Raw genomic sequence first — 24,753 nt, 5'->3', positions numbered from 1 at the left:
ACAGAGGAATGGACGATGTTACTTCAATAATTTATCAACAACATTGTTCTAAGTATGGACAGGCGGCGCAGAGCCTGCATCGACATTAGGGGTGGCCATATCTCCTACTGAGGACCACCTCTTCACTTTGTTCGATCTATGGCAGTGATGCATCTGTATCATGGCAGCCAGTGCTATGTTGCCATTTTTGAATAAAGTCCCTCTGTACCATTTTGTTTCCGTTGTTGTGTCGGTGTTGTTTCTTTCATCATTTCTGTATCTAACGAGGTTCCTTTGGTATGCTTTTCAAATATCCAGGCCTCTCCTATAAGAAGCTACAGGTGAAAACCTGACTGGTCCTTAAGTTTTGTACACCAGTGTATATCTGTTTGTTTTAGTTGGACAGTGCTCGACATTCTCAGAAATGAATGTTTTGGTATTCATGGGATTAGGAGTGGTCGTAAAACTATTTTTCAAGCTCTTAGTTATTTCTACCGATAAATTACTTAAACACAAAAAGGCGTATATTTTTATAGAATATCTAGAAATATAAATTTATCAGATGTAGCTATTTCAATGACACTTTTATACCAATAGTAACATATGTTACAACACCAACAATGCAATTTTAAATTACCACATCATCATCATCGTCAGCCATTTTCAATCCACAGCAGGATGAAGGCTTTTTCAGCAACTTTCCAGTTCCTTCTGTTTTGTGCAATGGCCATCCATTTACTACCCACAAACTCATGAATTTCATCTGTCCATCTCAGTCGTTGTCTTCCAGGTTTTCTTCTAGCTCCTCTTGGGTACCATTCTGTTGTTTTCTTAGTCCATCTGTCATCATGTCTTCGAGCTATGTGTCCTGCCCAAGACCATTTTAGTTCTTTAGTTTTGATAAGAATGTCTTTTACTTGAGTTTGCTGCCTAATCCATGTGTTTCTTTTCTTATCTAACAGTCTGATTCCCAATATAATTGTTCCATTCTTCGCTGTGTAGTTCTCAGCTTCTCTTTCATTCTTTTGGCGAGTGCTCAAGTTTCACTTCCATAAGTCATGGTGGGGAGTATACATTGGTTCATTATTTTACGTTTCAGACAAACTGGGATATTGCTCTTCAGTATGTGACTATATTTCCTGAATGCTATCCATCCAAAATTTATTCTTCTCTTGACTTCCAGCCATTTATCATTATTACAGCTAATAACTTGTCCCAGATAAGTATATGACTCCACCTTTTCAATTACTGCTGCTTCAATCATAATTTCCCTCTCCGTGGCATACTTGTTCATCGTTACTTTTGTTTTAGCCATATTCATCTTTAGTCCAAAATCCTTACTAACTGTGCATAACTGATTAAGATTTTCCTCTAATTCTTTGGGATCGTGGCTTATGACCACAATGTCATCTGCAAATCGTAAATGGTTTAGGTACTCTCCGTTCACATTGACTCCTTTCTGCGACCAGTCTAATCTTCTGAAAGCTTCCTCAAGGGCAGCAGTAAACAGCTTCGGAGATATTGTGTCTCCTTGTCGAACTCCTTTCTCAATTTTAAATTTGCTACTGTCTTTGTCTAGTCTAATAAAGGATGTAGCACTCTCGTATATTTTCTTCAAAATCATAATATATGGGGTATCAATGCCTTGTCTTTCCAGTGCCTGAAACATTGCCTTATGCTGTATGGAGTCAAATGCCTTTTCATAATCCACAAATGCCAGGCATAATGGTGTGTTTTATATTCATTTGCTTTCTCCATTAGCTGTGATATTACGTGAAGATAATCCATAGTTGAGAATACTGTCCTAAAGCCAGCTTGCTCTTTCGGTTGATTCTCATCAAGTATTCTTTCTAATCTGTTAGTAATGACCCTTGTGAACAACTTGTAGATGTGAGTTAACAAGCTAATTGGTCTATAATTTCCAATTTCTGATTTATCCCCTTTCTTATGCAGCAAAACTATGATTGCATTATTCCACTGCTTAGGTGTCACACCTTTTCTAATGCACTTTGTGAAGAGCCTTGCCAGTTTTTGTGTCATGTCTCTTCCTCCCAATTTTAACAACTCTACAGTAACTTCATCTTCCCCCGGGGCTTTCCGATTCTTCATTTTCTTCAATGCATGTTCTGCCTCATCAGGAAGAATATCGGGTATGTCGTATGTGTTGCTAATTGGCAATCCATCTTCCCCACTGCTGGCATCATTCCCTCGCTCCTTGTATAACTCTCTATAGTAGTCTTCTGCTGTTTGAATTATGCCTTTTTTGCTGTTTATAAGTACACCATCGCTATTCTTCAGTTTCAGTATCATTTGTCTTCCTGTATTACTGCTCATGGCTGCTGATTTAAATCCTTTGTTTTCCCTTAATGCTTGTTCTACTTTTCTTGTGTTAAATCTTCTTATGTCCTCTCTGAGTCTCTTTCTAATGGCTTTGCATAACTCAGTATACTCAATTTTCTCCCTGTCAGTGTTTTTCTTATCCTTCATTTGTTGTCTTCGGTTCATCATGACAAGTGTTTCTTGACTAATTTTTTCTTCTTTGGATTTCTTTTTCCCTTTAGGTTTCTTGGGCTTTATCACTTTCAAAAAGTTGTAATATTCCTCGTCGATATCTTGGTCCTGAGCAGTCTGCGGAAGCTCAAACTTGTTCTTAAGTTCCAGTACATACTGCTTTTTCCCTTCTTCTGTTATCTCAACGACTTCTATTTCATCCAAAAATGCGAAGTATAAATCTGTTGGATAAAACAGATTGGGTACAACATTACTTCGTATTTTTATTTTGAAATGTGAGGTACCGTTGTATAAATCATCTGATTTTGCATATCCAATAGCTTTAGTATGTAAAGTTGAATGCAGTTGAAATTGATGAAGAAAATTTACAACCATTTCATATTAGAAGAAGAATGTCCCAGCTGGGATAAAATTAGTCGAAACCATAGCAATCGGAATTCAGTTCTTTTGCTCGCATAATCAGATACGCCGCATGATGTACCATCTGTAGCGCGAGCAGATCTCTAATTTGTCAAGAAGTGCAAAGTACCGTACTAAATAGAATCGATAAGGACCGTAACCTTTGACGAGCCATAAAAGATACGAAATGGTTTGGTAGAGCTCCGGTGGTCCTCACATAAAACATTTCTGGTGATCGTTAGACAAAAAATGCCAAAATGAGGGACATCTAAAGGCTCACGTCCCAGATGACACTTGGCGAACATTCTCGAAGTAATTCACAAAATAGAGTCATTTACGAGGTCGTTTTAAAGGAATGGAGTAGGAAAAAAGTGGGAATATTACGAATTAAATAATTAAAATAAACGGAACTAGGAAATCGGAGGGGAAGAAGAAACAAAAAGAAAAATGAAGCAGTAGGAATGCTCACATAATAATGAATTATGTCCATATAATGATATAATATAGACTCGTGTCTGCGCATCCGTTCTTTTTTCAAATTGTCACCATTGCCAACTTTATATCGCAGACTTACAATTACATGTTGCGACATGCATTAATAAAGGTAAATGATGATAACGATAAGTCAGGCGTTACATTTAAGGCTCATTCGATTATCAAATAATGTACCGCAGGAATTGAAAACTTTACTGTACTCAAGAAGTGTTTAATAAAACTTCTGCATAATTTTACGTGATGGGTTCGTGTGTAATAAGGTGGAATTGGCGTTGCGGTACTTAAGAGGAGACAAGTGCACGGGGTGGGTTAACGGAGTAAATTTTTGTAAAAAAGGTTTATTAAGATGGTTAAATCCGAACTGGGACTAAACCCTTACAAGGTATCAACAGAACAATAGTTGAAATCTTGAACTGTCTTAAGAGGAATATTGGACCATTCGTCAAGGAACTTTTCAAGCTCCTTGAGTGATGAAGATAGAGGACATCTGCTTCTCGCTCTCCTCTCCAAATATACCCACAGTGGCATAATAAAGTTTGTGTGGTGATTTTGCAGTCCATGGAAGATGCTTAGGAAACATCTGGTCGCGTTCATTGGAGCATTATCATCTTGAAACATGACATCGTTTGTGGGAAACAATATTTGCATCATGGAATGAACCTGATCATTCGGAATATCTAGGTAATCAGTGGCAGTAATTTACCTGTTCAGGCTGATGATAGGATCTAAAGAATACCAAGATACTGCAGCCCAAACTGTTGTTGATCCTCCTCCATATTTGACGGTTGGCAAGAGACAGGATGGTACACTTCCTTTGGCATTCGCCAAACGTGAACTCATCCTGATGTTGATGATGATTCGTCTGAAAGTGTGACAAATTTGCGATCATCAATTGTCCAATTTTTGTGCTCATCAGCAATTTGAACTCTTGGGAATCCAAGAGTTCAAATTGCTGGTGATAAACATCAGCTTTTTTCGTCTTTCATTCCAAATCATCGCTGCATATTCATAAATACGTCATGCAGCCATTACAAAATCTACCCCTGTACGTATATACGATATCTGGCCAGAAGGTTCGCTTCAGTAAGTTAAAATTGAACTTACCACTTATATGATTTTGTTCCCTACAAAGTATTTCCCTTAGGCAGCTGTATATGATTCATTCTCTTCTGCCACGATGGGAAGCATTCTGGAAATCATTCAGTCATATCGATCTTCAGTCCTCATGGTATAAGACTTCCTACAAACATCCAAAATATGTCTTTCAGCGAATATTTGATACTTGGGAATAGAAATAAGTCAGATGGGACAAAGTCAGAGTATTATAGAAGATGTTCCATTTGCAGAATCGTCAAATATTGCCACAGCGATAACTCAGTGTGAGATGGTGCATTACTGATCCTAAAAACAGAACATTCTCTCTACTTCTCTAGTATATAGAAGTGGGGGGGGCTCACTCCCCACTTTTATACACTACAGAAGTAGTACTTGATGACATTAGACGCTGTGTCGAATAGCAATTTATATGTCCATCAAAAAATTAAAATGAACAGCTTTTATTAGAACAGTCGATGGATTCGATTCATCAAAATCTTTATTTTGATATTATTTTATTCTTGGATCTGGCAATTGGTACAACATGATCTGATGCTGATCACATCATATTGGACTAATTTACAAGATGATTTGGTAAGCGCACATAAGTCGATACACGGTGTGTGTAAAAACAAAGTTTTTATTAATAAAGACATCTCCCAAGGTTACCCAAGTTACTCCGATAATCAGATTATATTCTGCGCTTGTCTTCACTCAAAAAGAGAAACTTCTCGTGTGAATTAGAAGAAAAAGACTTAGGATTATGAATCGATCGTGCGATGTCCTGGAATAAGAACATTAACTATTTAATTGGTAGATTACGTTTTGTTTTTTCTTGCTTTATTTTTGTCATATCAAAAGCCCTTTTTTTAAAACCAAAGATAACGATTTATTTCGCATTTATAAATTCTTTAATAAATTACAATCTCAATAATGTGATTAAGCTACATCATCGGAGCTGAAGCTGCTAAAATACAAAGAATACTTAAAAAGGCACTTAGATTGTGAAAGTATGGAACAATATTGTCTCTTCAACATTGGGCAGTTTTTAATCCAGTGTATGTATGCACGTAACGCGAAAGGTTATTTAGATAGTTGTTAAAAAGTAAGGGACCGAGTGATGATCCTCTTGGGACACCACTGAGGACAGAAAAAAGGCTTGGAGCAATCTTGGGTGGTGATAACAGTGTCAGCCATACGTTGGGAAGTAGCTTTCCAGGTCAGAAAGTGTTCAAACTCGAAAAATATTCATAAAAAAGTCAGATTTCTATTGTTTGATTTTAAAGAAACTTTGGATGATTCAAAAATCTTTATAAACGAGCAAATCTAGAATTTCATGAGAATCCATACATTGAGAATCGCGTGGTTACATGCGGACGGACTGACGAGCAGAAGGACAAACATGATGCAGACAACGGGCCTTTTTACGAAAGCGCTTAAAATTCCAGGAATGAGAAACAAAGCCTTTAATAATTTCTTAAGAGAAATTACCCCCGAAGTCAGATAGAACTGGATTATCATAATACACACGAGGTGTACTCCAAGAACAGGTGGTTCGTTCCCGTCTTGCGTTCTTTTACGAAGTAGAAAATGGCGAACGCTTTACGAAAAACGCTTAATGGTTCGATAATTTCTAAATTGGATTTGTGTCGACTGTGGGAGGCTTTCGATTATCTGTGTAGCACAGAGGTAAGAACAACACGCAACATCCTGTTAAAGATCGCTGACAGTATCGATCGACTGCGTCCGTTTGTTCGAAATACGTTTTATTAGATTCACGTGCACACTCTTCAACTCTCCTCATCACACAATCGTTGAATAAGTGTTCACGTGGGTGTATAAGAGCGCTCCACCTCCAATATTAAGAGCGCAGAAAACACCGAGCAACAGAAGAGCTTTTGGAAAATGAAGTTTGATTCGTGGATTAAAAATGCCCGTCTCAAATATCTTCCAGAAACGACTTCTCCTTATTGACTTGTTGACTTAGTAACACAAAGAAAAATAAACGGCTCCCCCCTCAAGCACTTTACACGAGAGGAAACCATAACGCTTGAACAATCGTAAGTAATGTGTTTATGTCTGGTATGTGAATGCTCTTGACTGTTGAGAGAAACTCGAAGCTGGGCATTTATTATCTAGTGAAAGAGAAGCAAATTGTGTCGTAAAAATAGTTATGTAGTACAATTACGGCTATGAAACTACCGTCTCCAGAAACAAACAGACAGACAGACTTCATAATGAGACCATGGCACTTTAACTCAAGACAAATAAACACTTTACCATATTCCACTATAATGGCGCTCTAAAGTTGAATATAATCTTGTATTTACAACAAAACGGATAGTATAATATGTTGATACACAATTTCTTTAGAAATAACCATACGGCTTTTATCTTAACTGCACTTGTATGTGGATATGTATGTATGTATGTGTTTTGGTTTAACTATTCGTTTTAAATGTAACTGGCGCCATCTGTTGGTCAAAATATTCGTTTATTAATCTCTCTAATTCAGCGAGTTACGTTAACCTTTTATAAGAAGTAAAATATGAATGTTTGGTGTCAGTTTATTAAATAAACAAAAGCCAGAAACGCTTGATTTTAATATAAATATATATGATTGGTTATTTATTAACAAATCAAGTATTTTTTTCAGTTTAATAAATAATTTTATAGATCAAAGAATATTCAGTATTGTTCAATTTATTAATATCGCTAAAAATAAAAGATTAAATTAATTTTTTTAAAGATAAATAATATAGATTTCAAGGGCTGTTGGGAAAAAAACAAATGAACACTGGTCATAAACCTAACCGAATATTAAACTTTGAATCCCTGTCAACTATCAAGTTCTTGACACTTAGTAGAACTTATGTGTATCTTTTATTGGCATTTTCTTGTAAAAGTTATGTAATTAATTTTTTTTTATCTATTACAATAATATTCATGTTCTAATTAGCCTGCAGGAAAATGTCACTCTCAATAGGTTACAACATTTGAAAACGGATAATGTTGAATCCAGAAAACTACACACGCACTGCGCCTATCAGTGCAGGTGCTTAGTGTAGATTATGTAGTATAAACATTGCTGTGATTTACGACTACAGCTCGAGAAGCTCCATTCAACTTGATAAAATAGGTTTACTATGTGCTGACCCTTTTAAAACGTAGAGAGGAAGAAAGGAGGCAATCTTCATCATAAATTTGAGTTTTTCTTTTCGCCGCAATCCATCAAATAATTGTAAGATTCGCCAAAGTGGAACAATTTTGGAATAAACAGTTCAAAGAGGTTAAAAGCAAGCACCCGCGGAGTTGATAAATCAGTTTTGCTGGAAAAGTTATACCCTGGAGATGGAATGTTTCTTCAGGAAGCCAAAGATGTAGTAACCACCGGGAGACAGATCCAGGCTGTAGGCTGGTTGTTGCAGCGCTTCCTATCTGAACGAGAACAGGTAAGCATGGATGTTAAGTGCTGCGGTTTTGCTTTATCGTAGAACACGTGAACGTTAACAAGTTGTTCATACACCGAAACTGAAACCATCATTTTCTCTTCGACGCCTTAACACCCTAACAAACGCAGTTATCTGTTCTGCTGCAGCAGTCAATCGATACGCATCTGCACATCGCAAATGTCCATTCTTTAAGTCTGTACTTCATTTGAATAACCTTTATAGAATCCATCAAAGGTCGGATTACGTGTCAGGATTGTATAATCTTCTGTAATTCTTTAATGGGTCAGAAGATTTGTGTTTGTTTCTTTTTATTCACCCTCTTGGAAGCGTGCAGTCATATGACGTAACTTGAATAAACAATCCGATTGGAAGTTTTAATTTTAAACACTCCAAAGTTTCTGTCGATCAATTCACGACGTACGATATCAGTTATCCGCCTTCAACACCTCGTGGAGATATTGGAAATGCGATGTCTAGCGGGACCCTGAGGACATACCTGGCAGCCAACGACAATATGAGAAACAGAGGGAGAGAGAGAAAGAGAGAATTGTTCAAACAGTGTCCAATCGATTTTTATAGCCTCGGCGTGAACAGGACGATCTAAATTTAGGAGGTAGAACAGCACGAGACTAGACTTTCATTTTTCTAAAACGAAGATGTCATCGATCAAGCGTTCGATGCAATTTCCCCCAGACTTCCTCGCACCCATCAGCCAACATCCGCAAAGGGTGTTTCCAAATACACGCATCTGTCCGTATCATGATTGAAGACCAGCAGCTCTTTCAGTAGTCGTAACTGAGTTCGCATTGAACACTCCCCTTAGGAGATAAACTATGTGCAATCATGAGAGAGTATACCCTTGTTTATGTGCAAAACGAGCTTTGCAATTTAATAATAATAAAAAAAAAATCATGCACACCCTTCTTGTTGGTATAATATTTTAGATTCAAAGAGGCAATGCGGGGTCCTTAATGCGAACTGCTTTTTTTGATTATAAACAAAGATATGAGCGCAATATTCAAAATGAGCATCCAATCTTCTTTGGAAGTTTGTGTATTAAGATGATCAGTCATTTTGCAGCCTCATCAGGGATTCTAAGAAACGGTAATGCAATTTATATAATGGTACATCGTCTTCCGGTTGCGATTTAGTAAATACCTTGGAAATATTTAATAGAGAAGAGCAAAAACAAAGTATATTTTCCTATCAGTCCTCTCGGAACTAAAGAGAACATTGCTGATAATTCTGCACGCCCATTTCGTTGCCCTTAGCAACCAACCTCCTTAAATCTTGCGTGTATATAGCAGTTCTGAGATCGTTGCAATTCTATTACAGACGATAGAGGGGCGTTGTGTAATATTCTTAAATCCGAAAAGGAAGCAGATTATTTTGGAATATTTATGACAAGAGAAATATATATTTTTCTGGTGATAACAAGATCGATGTAATAATCCTTCTAGAGTATCAGTTTCAGGATGAAAATAGCTCTTAATCCATTTGGCAAGGAAAGTATGTACAGACAAGAAAATGCTGGGGGATACCCGTTATCTATAAGGCCTCAGCCCTCCTAAAAAGTTTATTGGAAGTTCCTGGACCAGGTATTCTTTAGCTGAATCGGTTACTTCTTGCAACATCAGAACTTTGTTGAAAGAAGACAAAATTGGTTGGGTTGTTTAGGATTTGTGCCGAGGAAACTAAGGCCAAGGCTATCGCGTCTGTAAACTGCGCGTATTCAACAGTCTGTTGACTGCCTATTATAATGTTTATTGTTAAAAATAATCCTTTAATAATAAATAAACTTTAATAAAAATGAACTATTTAATAAACTCTTTTGCTAATTCTTCAGCCATGGTAGCAATGCCTCTGAAGTGGGTCAAACAAGTCCATCAGATTGGAAAATTGAACCACGGTTCAATTTTCCAATTTTTCAAATTTTAAAATCCGGTGTGCATTTCCCTTTTATCGACATCGTACTGATATCAGTTGCTGTGGCCTCTCTGAACTCCTCTTTGACAATATTAGAGGAGGACTGATGAGATTGATGTACTACTTCTTCTTTTGAGTCCTCTCTGGGCTCTTTCCCCTCAGCTTCTACGGTTTATGCAAATATTTTCCACCTATAGTGCCCTCGTGACTTTTCCAATTGGTGACTACGTCAGCCACCATTGATGGAGGATTTTTCTGCAATGGCAAGAACAGATCGATTTGCTAATATTGCAATCTAGGATCGCTCTTCATGGAAAGCCTCTAAGCTCAATGTCCCAATCCATCTGCTGCCTTTGGTTGATCCGCTTAATTTTAGTTGCTTACAACAGTTGTGCTTTGACCAAGCCCTGATATGTGGATAGCTGGTATGGTTCATTTTTTTTCAAATCCCAGGGGTGCCCGTATGCCTCTGACAATTTTGTATTATTATATCTCTTTAACTGATAACTCACTTTCAGTTTAACTTGAAGATTTCTTTTCTTTTCAGCTGTCAACATTGCATTGCATGCTGGCAGTTGACTAGTTATAAACAACCACACTAATCATAACTACTTTATAAATGGCAATAGAATTCCCTTGCAGGTGTAAAGCAGATAAATATAGAAGCCCTTTTAGGGTTGTAGGATTTTAGGCGCATCAGCAACTTTGGCCATATTGAACCATATATAATATATCTGTAAATGGCGTGTGTTTTCTGAACTATTTTCTGTTTGCTGGATGAAAAATCCGGAGGGAGACCATTCTACCATCACCTGAGACCGACTAACTCAGCCATGTTGTGAAAAAGGACCATGAAAATTCCTAGCGTCATTGACGCGATTCCAACTCAGGTTTTTACCACCCAATGTGGGGAGGATGGCGATTATACCAACTGTGCTACCCACCAAAGTGAAGCTGTTTTATTTTATATGTATACATACATACAGGGTTGGAATCCCGTCAATGACGCTAGGAACTAACAGCTGAAAATCATCATGTTCAAATTGAACAAGAAACTCTCCCAGAGTTTTTGGAGAAGATGTAGATGATGTTCAACTTCCACTCCATTGTCTTTTTATACGATGATGACCGAGCAATAAATGTCCTGGAAAGTTCATTTTCCAGATTGGGAGTATCTAATGGTTAACGAGTTCGCAAGATTTAACTTTCCCCCGAAAATTATTAAGGGGTCTGAGGATATTTCCTTAAATCAAAATCATAAAAGGGTCTAATGATGCCTTTCTCTTTCAATGTTTGAAACGTTAAAAGTGAATTGCATCATTAAACCCTCGCAAAGTGCTACAGAAAACTACTGGGAAATCTCTCGTGCCAGCAAGAATGAAAAGAAGGAAACAAACTGGCATTCACAGGTGGAGGAAACACAACACCGTCACCTTTTTTCTGAACAAATGCCATTTCCAAACGGTAAGCCTTCGTGAATAGGTTCCAAATATAGACAGTGTTATTGCCGAAGAAAAGATGAGAATATGACAGTGAGGATAACAGGATTCGTGCCTCTTCTCTACCGGAAGTTTGGTAAGATTCGCGGAAATTATTGATCTGAGGAGTTAAGAAGCACTCAAATTCACCACTACAAGAGGCTTTTCTGTAGTCAGCTGACGTCATTGACGTTTCATGTGGGCCTTCCTATTTCTTTTTTCTCTCTCTCTCTCTCTCTTTCTCTTGTACACCCCATATTCTTCTTCTTTCTCTTTTACTTTTCATTGTTGCTTTCAGCAGGCAGCCCGCGTTATTTTCCTACAGGGGACGTCACTTAAAGTAATCTCCCAGCAAAAGAAACTCTGATGGGCTTCTAACAGGCAGCTGGAAACGAAGGAAGAAAATTAAATCTTAATTTAAATATCAAAGGAGGTATGTGACGATTGTAAATGAGAAAAGTTTCTACAAAACCGGTTGAAACTTATAATTAAAAAGTAATATTAAAGATAAACCTAATCTCCTTCAACTGTCATGCCTAGAGGAGTTTTCTTTCTGATGTTTGCTGCTGCTGATTCCCAGAATTAGAAAAACGAGAGAATAGCCCTTCCTCTCTTTCGATCTGTTTATTCCTTTGTCTGTCTATTTCACTCCGTGTCATTTTATTCCTTCCCTCCCTCCTTCCCTCTATCTGTCGATTTATCCATTCTATCGATCGTTTTATCTGTATAATAGTATGAAAGCATTATAATCTATTTGAAGCTCTTTCTTTGTTTGCTAACAGAAGTGTCGCTTCTGTCTCCCGAATTTTAATATTTCTCTTTTCTTACTTTCCCCTTCTCAAAACCATTTGGAAATGTAGACTAGAACTTGAGTTCTAGGAATGAATTTTATATTTCTGGTGCTGTTTTCTTGTAATGTATGATTCGATTTTTTTAAAGTAAATAATAAAACTGGGATTTGTTTAATGTACGCTTCTAGAAATATTTAGAACGTTGTTCAGCTTAAACAAAAAGTCTATCTATTATAAAACAAAATTAACAGGTTCAGAGATACAACCAAAATGGTCAAGGGACTTGTCTCTTGACCACTTCTTTGGTCGCAATTATTTATTTATTTATTCATTGAGTTATGAACCCCAGCATTATGAACCCCATCATGAACATCATGAACCCTATTATGGGCATTATGAATCCCAGCCAATTCTTGTCTTGAGCGCCAGATGGCGGCTAGTGGTTTCTTCCTGGTGGTGGTGAAATGTTCAATGAAGGATAACTCGTTGTCCCAAGTAACTCCCAGATCCTTGTGATGATCGACGTTTTGGATGGGTTGGCCATTTAAGAGTATTGGCGATGTTATGTATTTTATGTTTTCTAGAGAAGGACATCTGGGCAGTTTTAAGAGGGTTAATTTCGAGCCCAATCGTGGAAGTTGGCCAGATTAATTAATTGCTGCGTGGCTTGAAGCGTAACGTTATGCTCACCATCATTATTGCTGGATGGAAAGAACATTTTCAGATCATTCTCATAGGCTAGGAAGTTATTGCAGTTTGAGAGGAAAGGATCGAGGGCTGCGACGAATTACATGAATTTAAATTGATATAAAAGGAAATAATCGGCTTTATATAAAATACTACATATTGTTTGTTTCTAAAGAAATGTTACAATAAAATTGTATTATTTATGATCTACACTTTTATTGTAATTGTTATTCTGAACCATATGTGGCTTTATTTTATAGTCAGATATTTCTCTTTATTGTCAAAATATTGGTCTGAGTGGAGTGACTGTACAGGGCCGAATACAGACATGATGGGCATTCCTAACTCGACTTTCCCCTCTAGCCTTCTTTGCTGTTCTAAATAGCATGATAACTTCTTAGGGACATTGCCGACAATTTTGGAAGAATTCTTAAAGATCCATGCCGCGCTAATAACTGTTTAAAATGTGCATGGTATTCTAATTCCGGTTGACTCTCTTTGCCTTTTACGTATTTTACGTGAATTTTAGAAAGCAAAGATGAATACAAGGCAACATTTGCATGCATCATTCCACGTTTCCTGAATTCCACAACGTCAGAAGATACTAATATTTGGCTATATGGCTCGAATATAAGGCAGGCTCTCCCTAGTGGATCGGATACCCTGAAGACGAATGTCTAGCAATTAAAATCGAATAAATATAGATCGAGAACCGATCACATCACTTGCTTTCTTCAGAATATTAGGAGTGTCTCAAATAAACTGCATGCCCTTCAAGCCCTGCTATTTTATGATGAATTTTCAATGATTTGTTTAACGGAAACCTGGATCAATCATAATAGATACATTGACTCGCTGAGCAACATTACGAACTATCACTTCGTTAGTACGAGAAATTTGTTATACAATTTACTCACAAGGGCTAGAAGAAATAACGCTTAATCTTGATTTTCTTCTGGCCGTACTCCAATTGATTTTAAATTACCCATGAAGTCCGAAAATACCCAAACAAATGCTGTGACCTCGAAGAAAATTTTCTCCGTTAAATATATGAATGTCCAAAAAAATTCTCAACTTTCTAGGATCTTATAACTGGGGAGACATTTGTAACCTCCCCCTTGAGGAAGCATTTAACCAATTCTCTATCAATTTATCAAGAATTGGGGACCTAAGGGCTTCTAAAGTATTCGTATTTCTCCCAGAACTAACCACTGGTTTTCTTCTGAGTTGAAAAGTGCCTTCCTGAAAAGGCAAAAAGCGTTCTGAAAGTGGTAAAGAAGAGGGACTGACCAAGACCCTCATCTGTTTCAAGAAAAGGAGAGCCAATTTTCTTTAATTGAAAAGGTTTACGCACTGTAGGATAATCTACAGCCGTCTGAAAGAAAATAAGCAAATTTACTGTAAGCATGTGGAGAAGTGCAATATGAGCCAATCCGCGTTTAATACATGGGCTAAATCAAATTTCAGACTTGAAGATAAAAGCAGTATATGCAGTTTGAATATTAAGAAAACCACAATCTTGCAACTATTCACATTTCTAAGGAATCAATAGCAAAAGCAGTCAACAACTTTCTCTATAAAGCTACGATCAACCCAAATGGATTTCCTTCTTTCATATTGAAAGTTTTTAGCATTTACATTATTGATATCCTTTACTACATATTTAATGAAATTCTAAAAACTGGCTCCACGCCCTTAATCTGAAAATCCTACTATGTCAAACCAGTTCCAAAATCTAAATCCCCAAAAGGTCTGAAGGATTACAGACCATTCTCGACTGGGTGCTCGCTTCTGAAAGTTTTCCAAAACGAGATCCATACGAGACTGGTTGATCACTATTTCAGCCATGGACCTACATATCTCCACAGTGCCATCAATGGACAGTCTACCATCTCTAACCTGTTCCAAACTCTCTCTGAAATAAAAAGGGTATTCCACAATAAAAGTCAATTTGATGTATTCTTCCTCGATATAAAAGCTATGATAGGTAAACGTTATCCTGCACATACTGCAGTTTATTTCTATATTACTAGAAACCTTCTTCAGGTCTTGGCTGGAACCCTAACCAATAGGATACTGCTGGTTTACCACAACAGTGAGAAGCTAACTTTTAAAGGAACTAGAGGAGTTCTGCAGAGTGGAGTTTTGGCCTCAACATTGTAGCACCACTTGAACCGTTTTTGTCAGAAAATCCTAATTTTTTGGTATATGATGACCCTAAGCATCATATACCAAAAAATTCAAAAATTCATATACCAAAAAGTTCATTCAAATACTTCTGGCCAAAAAGTTAGAAGTACAATATATCAATTTATCTAACTAATTCGCATATTGTGTACAATTATGAAACCTTCAAGGATGCCCCATTCTCATTTTGAGAATGCTATTCCGATGTACTTTATAATATAGATACTTTGTAAAAGTTTACTGATGATGAGTAGCCGATGCAAATTTTCTGATATCTTCTTTTCCATGCGTATATTCTACAACAGAACACCCTGTTGAATAAAGGCTCTGTTAACTCATTCATAGAACTCTATTTTCGTCTCTTTTTTTCATCATGAATTCTTTGTATATTGGTTGGTTGGTTGTTGCAGGGTTTTAGGTGCATCAACAACTTAGATCATATTGCGCCGTATACAATGTCTGTAAATTGCATGTATTCTGTGGTTGATTTGCTGTTTACTGGACCAAAAACCCGAGTTTCCTGGAGAAAAACCAGCTGCCATCGCTTCAGATGCTTTGTATATTCTCTAAATTCGCAGCGGTACACCGTTCCACATCTGCCATTAGTTATATTTACTCGGTGAAGCATTCAACTTGCTTCAGAGTGCTTGCTACGTATTACTCTATGATTAGACGAATCTTTGGTAGAGTTAGAATTTTATGTGAATATTATAGCGAGAAGGAGGAATTTTATTTTCCTTTATTCTTCATTTTAAGATATATGTATATAGAAACGTTTTTGGAGTCTTTTTTACTCAGAGGTCTTTTCATTGTAATAGACTCCCGCATAGTGAGAATTCTCTGTTACCGGTTTCCTCTTTCATTCTTTCCATTTATAACCCAAATCCTTCTTCCGTTTGTGGAAACGTTAGAAATGGTACAATTAGATTATCCAACTGCGCCAAATGGGGTAATCTAATCGGCCAAACCACGTAGCAAAGTCACCAGCAGCACTCTGAAGGAAAATAAATACGGACAATTCTATTGCAAGTTATATTTCTCTGATATCCAGAAGTAGAAAAGTTTCGTGTTGAATTTATATGAAATGATTTAAACTCCAGTTTCCATTTTTATTGTTACTGTATTCTATTACGTTTGTAAAATGCATTGAAATTCAGATTTTGCATATATTTTGTTTCTGCTCCATTTAGAGTTTATCGGTGGGAATACAGAGGAATATGTTTCAGAAATAGTTTTTAAATAAAAAACACTTTCTGATAAAAGAATATCGAAAGAGCGATGTAAAATCTGTCTGTTATTATGCAGGGTGTTAATTTTAAAAGAAAACCCAAACACGGTCCAAGTAAAATACAATTTATTATCAAAATAATTAGCAAATTATAGTTTATAAACAATGCTCGAAGTGTCCTTCTTTGTTAGGAATACATAAATTCATAATTCAGTGTTTTGATCTTCCTCGTGGGTAGCACAGTTGATAGGATCGCCATCTTCCCCACACGGGATGGAAAAGTCCTGAGTTCGAGTTTTGTTGATGGCATGAAGAATTTTTATGGGTCTCAGGCGAGGGTAGCATGGTTTTTCTCCCGGAAACTCGGGTTTTTCATCCAGCAAACAGAAAATCGACCCACAGAACACACGCAATTTACAGACAATATAAACGGATCAATATGGCTTTAGTTGGTGATGCTCCTAAAACCCAACAACTCTTTTAATCATGTTGTGAATGATACGACAATTGAGCGTGTGTCGATACACTCCTGACTGTATCTTCAATTTCGTTTCTTGTTTTTAAATTCACAAAGCTGAATGCTTCCTGGATTGTTCTTGTAAGCTTCCTCCTTTAATAACCCCTGCATAAATATAAGCCTGTTAAATCAAGAGACAGGTTGTAAGTCCTTGTGATATGATTCGATCCCCAAAAGACTCTCGCAATATTTCAATGGTGGTAGGTTGTCTCGTCTTGTTGGAGCCAGATATCTCTTTCAATTATCTATGGCATGCAATAAACTGCACTATGATGCCTTGACAGTTTGTTGTTCAAAAAATATGCTCCCAATTATCTTTCTTCAAGACATGCAACGTCCAACAACATTCTTTGGGCATGCAAGGTAATTTCGCAAAAAATGTGTCGATTTTCAGCAATTCATATTCTCCAGTTTTGACTTTTGACGCAGTTACCAAGGTGAACCCATACTTCGTCAGGGAAATAAATTTTATCCAAAATTTTAATACTTTCACTGCGACATAAACTTTTAAACCAGCAACAGTTCTAATCTTTAAACATTGTCCTGAAATTGAAGATCACGCATTCTGTGGATAATTTGGTATGGTAAAATCGTTTTAATATCGTTTTATGTGGACGGACGGACATGTTGAACGCAATGGATGCATATATATACGCGAATGCACTTGAAAAGCGTATCACTGGAGGAATTTTCTGATTAAATTAACTAACCACTGAACCTTAAACTGTAACCTTAATTTTGAACTAAGTCACTTCCAATGCACGATATTAATACGAGAGACCAGATAACATCTTACGCGTGTCAATTTTCTGACCCCTCTTCCCCTACCCTCATCCTCAGCCTACTGCAGCATTAAATTCGCCCACTACTCCCAGAAATATGTTTGTCTTTCTGCTATAAATCTAGCAAATGTAAGTTGAGTTGTGCAGTTGTGAATTGGGTTAAAGTTTACTAGCAGCGGTTTAAAATATGCAATTTGTACGTTCTGTAAACAGAAATTTAATGAGTTTCGTAATTAAATTTATCCAGCTTCACAAAAATATAACGAAGTACCTCTTAAATATGCGCGTAACCTATACATTATTCACCACAGTTCGCGACGTGTTGGCATGAAGACCTTTGGGTGTTTCGTTCTTGGACCGCTTCTTCCAACAAGAGAACAGGAAAGATTACATTTCAAAAAGCGCGACTTTTAACTAATAATTATTTAAGAATTCTGCTGGAATTGTTGTTTAAACTTATTTTAGCAGTTTTTAAACTGTTTATGTTATTTTATGTTTACATTATTTGAGCAACATCCCATGTGCAACATTGTACAAATATTACTAAAAACAAAAGTCGAAAATATTAACGTTCCTGAAGGTTCTGAAAGTTTTCACAATTTTAGTGAAAACTTTCAAAATTCCATAAAAGCATTAAATGTTTTAATAAATATCTGCAAATATTTACTCGTTTAGGGACGTTTATTCCCTTAATAAGAAAACTCCTCCTGCTGACACCGATGTCCTGGAAAATAACACGGAATAAAATACTAAGTAGACTGTTGTTGTTGTTTTAGGCGCATCAGCAACTTAGGCTACACGAGTTTCAGGGATAAAAAACCATGCTATCCACGTCTGAGCCCGACTAACTCAGCCAATTTGTGAAAAAAAAACATAAACATACCTCGACAGAATTCAAACGCAGGTCTTTTCCACTAGAACGTGTGGAGAATATGTTTTTCAAGAATATGTTTTTCGTTTGCTTTGATCCTTAAATACCTTTATCCTTTGTTCTTCTTCTTCCTCCTTTGATTTTGATCCTTGCATCCGTTGATTCTTCGATCCTTCGATTTTTGACCCTTGAATCCTTGAATGTTTTGATCATTTAATTTAGATCCTTAGATTTTAACCTTTGTTTTTGATCCTTAGATTCCTTGACTTTCGAGTTTCTTTGCTCTTTATATTCCTTGATGTTTTGAGTTTTCTTTGCTCTTTAAATTCCTTGATCTTTTGAGTTTTCTTTGATTCTTAGATCCTTTCCTTTGATACTTTCCGTTTCATTTAATCTTTTGATTCCTTAAGTTTCTCGTTTAGCTTTGACCCTTTAATAAAGGTGTGGTTTTTCTTAAGAAATAAACATCAAAGTACATTGTGAAATTAGACACAAATCCTTTCCCTGCTTTTTTTTTTCTTCTTTCACTATTGCTCAATTACGAAAATCCTTAATTATTGAAGCATTTAAGAGAATCACTGCCTTCATCTTCAGCAGTCTCTTGTCTGCCACATCATGTGAAGACTGCTGAAGATGAAGACAGTGATTATACAAGAGACTATACATGCCATGTGGGCCACATGGCCCACATATATCGTGCGCATTGATATCATCCTGAGTGAATATACGGGAGATGAGTCCGTGTTGATGAGATTTTCCCTATAAATCAGATATAAATTGGTGGATGACTCGTTGGTTGATGTAATATACAAGCAAGAACTGATGCGATGTTTCAAATCCGGTACTTCCACAATTTAAGATTTTGCGCTACTTGTATTGAGTAACCTTACTTCCAAACAGCTAATCTTTGTTAATTTTTTTTCAGGACGCTTCAGCGATGAATTCTACTAACGATTCCCATGCACGTTATCAGGGTGGACTCCCTCATCAGTTGAAACTTCTGTGGTATTGTCACCAGAAGACGGGACTGTTGTTCGCCGATGTGGATAAAGGTGATGTCATTACGAAAAATGGATCTATAAATAGTTTACAAATACGACGTCTGTTCGGAATATATTAAGTATAATTTTTGTATAAGAGTGGGAAAAATATATTTTAATTACGGGAGCTGTAACTTAGTTGTTTTTTTTAATATTCGCCTTTCAAAGACTTTAATGAAATCTTTCTCCTTTTTGCATTGTCATGGTGAACAAGTGTCAAGTCTCAAACCACCACTTTATTCGTTTCTTCCGAATTATCTTATGAAGACTTCTCAGGACATCTAAATAGATATAGTGATTGGCTGTTTTCTACTTGGGATGCATACTTGTGCAAAAGCTGTGAAAAATGAGATCCACTGGTAAATGGAGGACATAATATGATTTTTCACGCAGCATTTACTATCGAGCAATGCACGCTGTTTACGAGGTTGTTGGACAGCCCGAACGGGCTTCATCGGCCACACATCTTTTGACACTTTGATATAATTCGCTCAGACCATAAGAATCATATCACTGAATATTCAACAACGTATTCAAGCCATATTGGAAGAAATACACTAAACGTACTCCAATTCCTTTCAGAATACCATAGAGTTCCAACTTCTCAATATTCGAAAGGCGATCAACATCGGCCGGGAAGCTCGCATATTTCAATAGAAAGAGATCGCCACGTGGTCATGTTGTCCGGAAAGACTACGCCTAAAATTCCACATAAAAAGCTCCACCGACACTTATCATGAACTGATGGAATTCTTTTCTTTTCATCAAGACTTGATGTTTTGTTACAAGGAGATCCACCGCCATATTAAGCTCTGATCTGTAACCTGCTATTGTCTTTTTTGTTAATGTTCCATTACCTTTGGGAACTTAATGTATATAAATTAAAATGTCGTAGTGAAATATTAAATTATACTTAATATATTTACAACAGCAGGTAGGAAAGTAAAGAATTTCCCAAAGAAACTTCCAGATTAAACAAGATTCAACAGCTATGCACAATATTAAGAGATTTATGAGGGTGCGTATTATTTGTAGGACACAACACAGATAGCCATTTTTGTTTATTTCTTACATTTCTGAGTAATATATAATAAATACTCAGATAATTCAACGCATAACTTTTACATGCAGATTCTTATCATTCGTTGGAAATGAATTCATTTGTCCACGAGTTTTATTACAGTGGTTAATTTATTAATAGATGAGCTGAAGTAAAACGCATCTAATTCATGTATTGAAAAAATGGATGCCAGTAGTACGCTGATTTCATTATCCCTTCGATAATTAACTTTATTTCTTCCCTACTGTAGGTAAGTTACCTTGTCAATTAACTTCTGAATCTTGGAGCTGCTGGAACAACTCGGTGCAAGAGACATCTTCGACTCCCTGTCCCGATGGGGCTACCAACACATCTGGTAAGTGGTTTCAAAAAACAGTAGGAATAACTTTTTGGTCTCATATAGGTCCCTCTGTAATCCCATTTCTATTACCCCAATCATGGTCCTTTTCCAACCCTTGCGAAGTATTTATTTTTATGGCAAATCGGACATAAAATTCAATCTGTCTGGAAGTTGTGTTACAAACAAGTCACGTACAATGATCGATCACCGTTCATCTTGGGTATGCACACCAGGTGTTCGATTCTTCAATAGGGGGTCACTCTCTTTATACTTTCAATAAAGTGGATGAAGCGATGCCCAGAAGATAGGAAAAGAAATATAGATACTTTTCTGATAACTCGAGAAGATAAAAAAAAGAATATCGTAGAGATTCGGGCAACAGGTGTGTCGTGTTGTGTCAGAAGGAATTTCAATATCTTCGAAGAATTTATACATAAAGATAGTAGCTCTGTCTGTGTATGCGCTATTGCATTTCTGTTCGATTTAAAGTTTCAAAATACCATTGAGAAATTTCTTATCGGTGGAGAGAAGTCACGCGGAAGGTTCATTTTTATAAAAATGTAACTCTTTTACTTTAAAAGGCCATAGAATTAAAGCTGCAGAGCGATGATAATCTTTAAATTTCATCTTTTTCTTAAATGGTAATGATGGCTATTGCTTAATTCGCGACTTAAAGCACCATTTGAATGAAAGAAGGTCATCTGTGCTAATCAAGAATGTTCATGCAGTAGCTGCGTTATTTTTTAAAAATAAATTGGAAGCATCTAATGGTTCATTATCTCTTTTAGCCTCATTAGCTATAGAATATAAAAGAACACCAAAATGCTCTTTTACAGCAGTGTGCCACGAGTAGCTTAACTCAAAAACTTTTTTAAAAAAATTGAAAATACTTCATGAATCTTAAACTTTAATACTCAGAGGACTTCAAGCTTCGTATTTCTAATTCAGAAATCTTTTTCTAACTATATAAAAGTTATGAAACCGCATTGCGACGATGGAAGAATCCATTACAAGTTAAAAACTGCATCCAGGAATCACTAATCATCAGCCATGGTAACCACAGAAATGTGCACACTAGCTCATCAGAAAAATAGCTGATATTTTAATTGAATACTGTTCACGCTTTAGGTTCTCTAACACAGCATTCAAAGTTCTTTTCTAAAAGTATTATAAAGTTGAAATGATAAAACGTACTCGATATCAGAATTCATTCGACAATCTTGATTCTTTCCTCTAAAGAAACTTCCTTTGGATCTGGTATGGCCAATTAATTTATAGGTTCAGATACATTTTCGTTTACCAAGTCAGTCGATCTAGGAAGAAGGTTGTTTTATCTGTCAGAAATGTGGACTTTTCATCCCGAAAGACAGCTGCAGCTGACCACACGTAATTTATAAACACAGTCAATGCCCCGTGGCTCTTAACTGCGTTGGCTCAAATACTAAATAAACATCCATCTTGTTTGGAGACTGAATATAACTCATCCATCAGAATAAAGATGCATTTTTCTAGATCTGTTGTATAAAAAACTGTCTTCCAAGTCATGTATTCAAATTTATTCAGGTGGCCGAATACAAAAAGAAAAATAAATTGATTATGGAGGTCAGTCGTCATGGAAAGGCGAATATCAAATATAAGCGGTCGACTATAAAATAAGATGATGTTCCTTCACCTGCAAAAACTCACACACATACACATGCATTTCATTTCCTTCTTTTTATAGCTCTAAAATGTTTATTTTTACTCGATGTACGTTCATAAACATTGGAATAACTTTAAACGTAATGCATTTGTATTCAGTTTTTCATTCGGTGCTTTCAGCTATTACCACGCTTGCTGCATTGGACGAAAACCACTTAGAGGATCCCTGAAAAGGGCTGTCATTTTACACGGCGATAAATTCTGTCATAAGATTCCTTCTAGACAGTTGACTCGGCCACAAAAGAAAAGCAATCTGAGTTCATAAAGATATCCGTTTCCTCTTATCGTTTTGAATATATTTCCCATCCAATTGTCGCTCTACATCGAGATGCCAAGTGCACACACGCGTGTTTTCTTTATGCACGTTCAAGGACGTGTGCGTGTGTTTGACGTTTATGTTTTTACTATTAGCCTAACGGTACGCATAAAATATTGAATTATATAAAATGGTAGAAGATACAGTTCTCCTTAAAACTTCGATAAAAATAAGAAAAATTGATATTTTTCGTGTAAAGAAGGAAAATATAAGGAACTGAATATTATCTTCGTGCGATACTTGTTCAGGATTAAGTATAAGTTTCTTAGAAAAAACATTTCTTAAGTTAATAAACAAATACGATTGAAATACATCTCTGAAAAGTTTTCAAAAGCCACTGAGTTCCTTCATGCGCAGTTGTCCCAGAAGGAGGAAGAGGAGATGAGGCCAGTCATGAGCTTGACCATTGTGATGAGTCCCCTTTCATCAGAGCCAGGCGAGCCTAAGGATGTTGAGTGTGCTGGCCATAGCGGTGGTCTGGAGCTGAGGAGGTAGGCTAAGCTTGTGCGTTGCAAGCTCACTTGAGGAGCCAATACTCAGAGAAGGCTGGTTTAGTGGTAGTGGAAGATGTGGATGCCCAAATCTCTGCAGCATAGAGAAGTGAGAGATAAACTATTGTTGCGATGTATCTGTATCTCGCCATGGTGGATTTGTTTGTTACATGTTGCAGAATGCTGCTTGCAAATCCATCTGAGTCTAGCAGCTTTTATCAGAAGTCTACATGTTGGCTGAAATGAAGATTTGGGTCGAATTTGATCCCTAGATCAATGTGATTTTGAGCAAGCCGTGTGGAGGCTCCATTGAAGGCTGGATGGATTATTTTTCTGACTTTTCAGGATTGATGCGTAAACCAAATTGTTTGAGGTAGGTAGATATTGATGAGAGAGTGGAGGTTAGCTCTTCTGAGATTTGGTGAGGGTTTTAGTTAGCCTTAATTGGCGTGAGTATCTTTAGGTCGTCGGCATATACCAGGGTATTCAGCTCTTGGATTACCAGTGGAGCAATGAGGGCGGTGAACAGGAGGCCAAATAGTACTCCCCTTGCGAGACTCGAACTGAGATTACTTTGCAGTATTGGGAGTTATCTACAAACAGTTTCACTATTCGCTTATGCAGCAGAGACGTGAGGAAAGCTAAGATGTCACCGCCTATCTGATAGTGGTTCCCTAGTAGCTTTAGGAGAGATGAGATGTGCACGGCATCGAATGCAGACTCAATGTCTGCATAGATAGCTACCAGTTCTTCTCTATTCTCAAAGGTTGTGAGGATTCTGTTAGTATTTGCTAGAAGATTGGTCACAGTTGATATGTGTGGAAGGGCATAGTGAATTTGTGGGGGTTGTTTGACAGATCGATTTGGTGAGAATCAGCAGCAATATTATGCAATGAGCTAACTAAAACTTCAATGGAAATAGGAAATGGGTTTTGTTTCGTTTCGCATTGTAAATGTTGTGTCAATATCAGAATGGATAAAGAAGCTTCTGAGTTACCGAGGAGTTGGCTGTTGGCATGCAATGCGACGCCCAAGGGCATCTCACACATGTTCAATGGGATTTAAATCTAGCGGTCGTGCTGGCCACGGCAGTCGTCAGACATCTTTAGTTTCAAAATATTCCTCCACCACAGGAACTGCTTCCATAATGCCAAGACGATACTGCGACGCATTAAGCCAACGTGCCCATAAACTTGCGACTACCCGGCTTCAAGTCGTCAAACGGCCCGCCATCTCAAAGAATCATCTAAATGATGACGACTTACAATCCTGAGTACTGGAGATGTGGCTGTCCCACCGAGAAGTGATGTGGTCGCATCCCGTATTTTTATAGGCATGAATAATTTGCATAATGTGCGGCTCTGTAAGGTAGTAGATCGATTTCTATTGGATACTCGGAATTTGAAT

General features: G+C 37.0%; 1 protein-coding gene across 2 annotated transcripts in view; it reads left to right on the top strand.

Moving 5' to 3' along the window:
- Positions 1-24,753, top strand: part of LOC150079437 (calcitonin gene-related peptide type 1 receptor-like) — a 142,866-nt gene that overhangs the window by 70,781 nt on the left and 47,332 nt on the right. Inside the window, exons 1-3 of one of the 2 annotated variants that reach the window (XM_090383901.1) lie at positions 6,477-6,539; positions 19,324-19,450; positions 20,749-20,853. In XM_090383901.1, the coding sequence (XP_090240027.1) occupies positions 19,336-19,450; positions 20,749-20,853 (220 nt within the window). In that variant the 5' untranslated portion in view covers positions 6,477-6,539; positions 19,324-19,335. Of the gene's footprint in view, positions 1-6,476; positions 6,540-19,323; positions 19,451-20,748; positions 20,854-24,753 lie in introns of those variants that run through there. The other variant, XM_090383900.1, reaches the window with a different exon arrangement.

This window comes from Mastigoproctus giganteus, chromosome 10 (assembly GCF_048544385.1).
Source record: "Mastigoproctus giganteus isolate SK-2022 chromosome 10, ASM4854438v1, whole genome shotgun sequence".
NCBI lineage: Eukaryota > Metazoa > Arthropoda > Arachnida > Uropygi > Thelyphonidae > Mastigoproctus > Mastigoproctus giganteus.
This window is presented reverse-complemented; position numbering and strand designations above follow the sequence as displayed.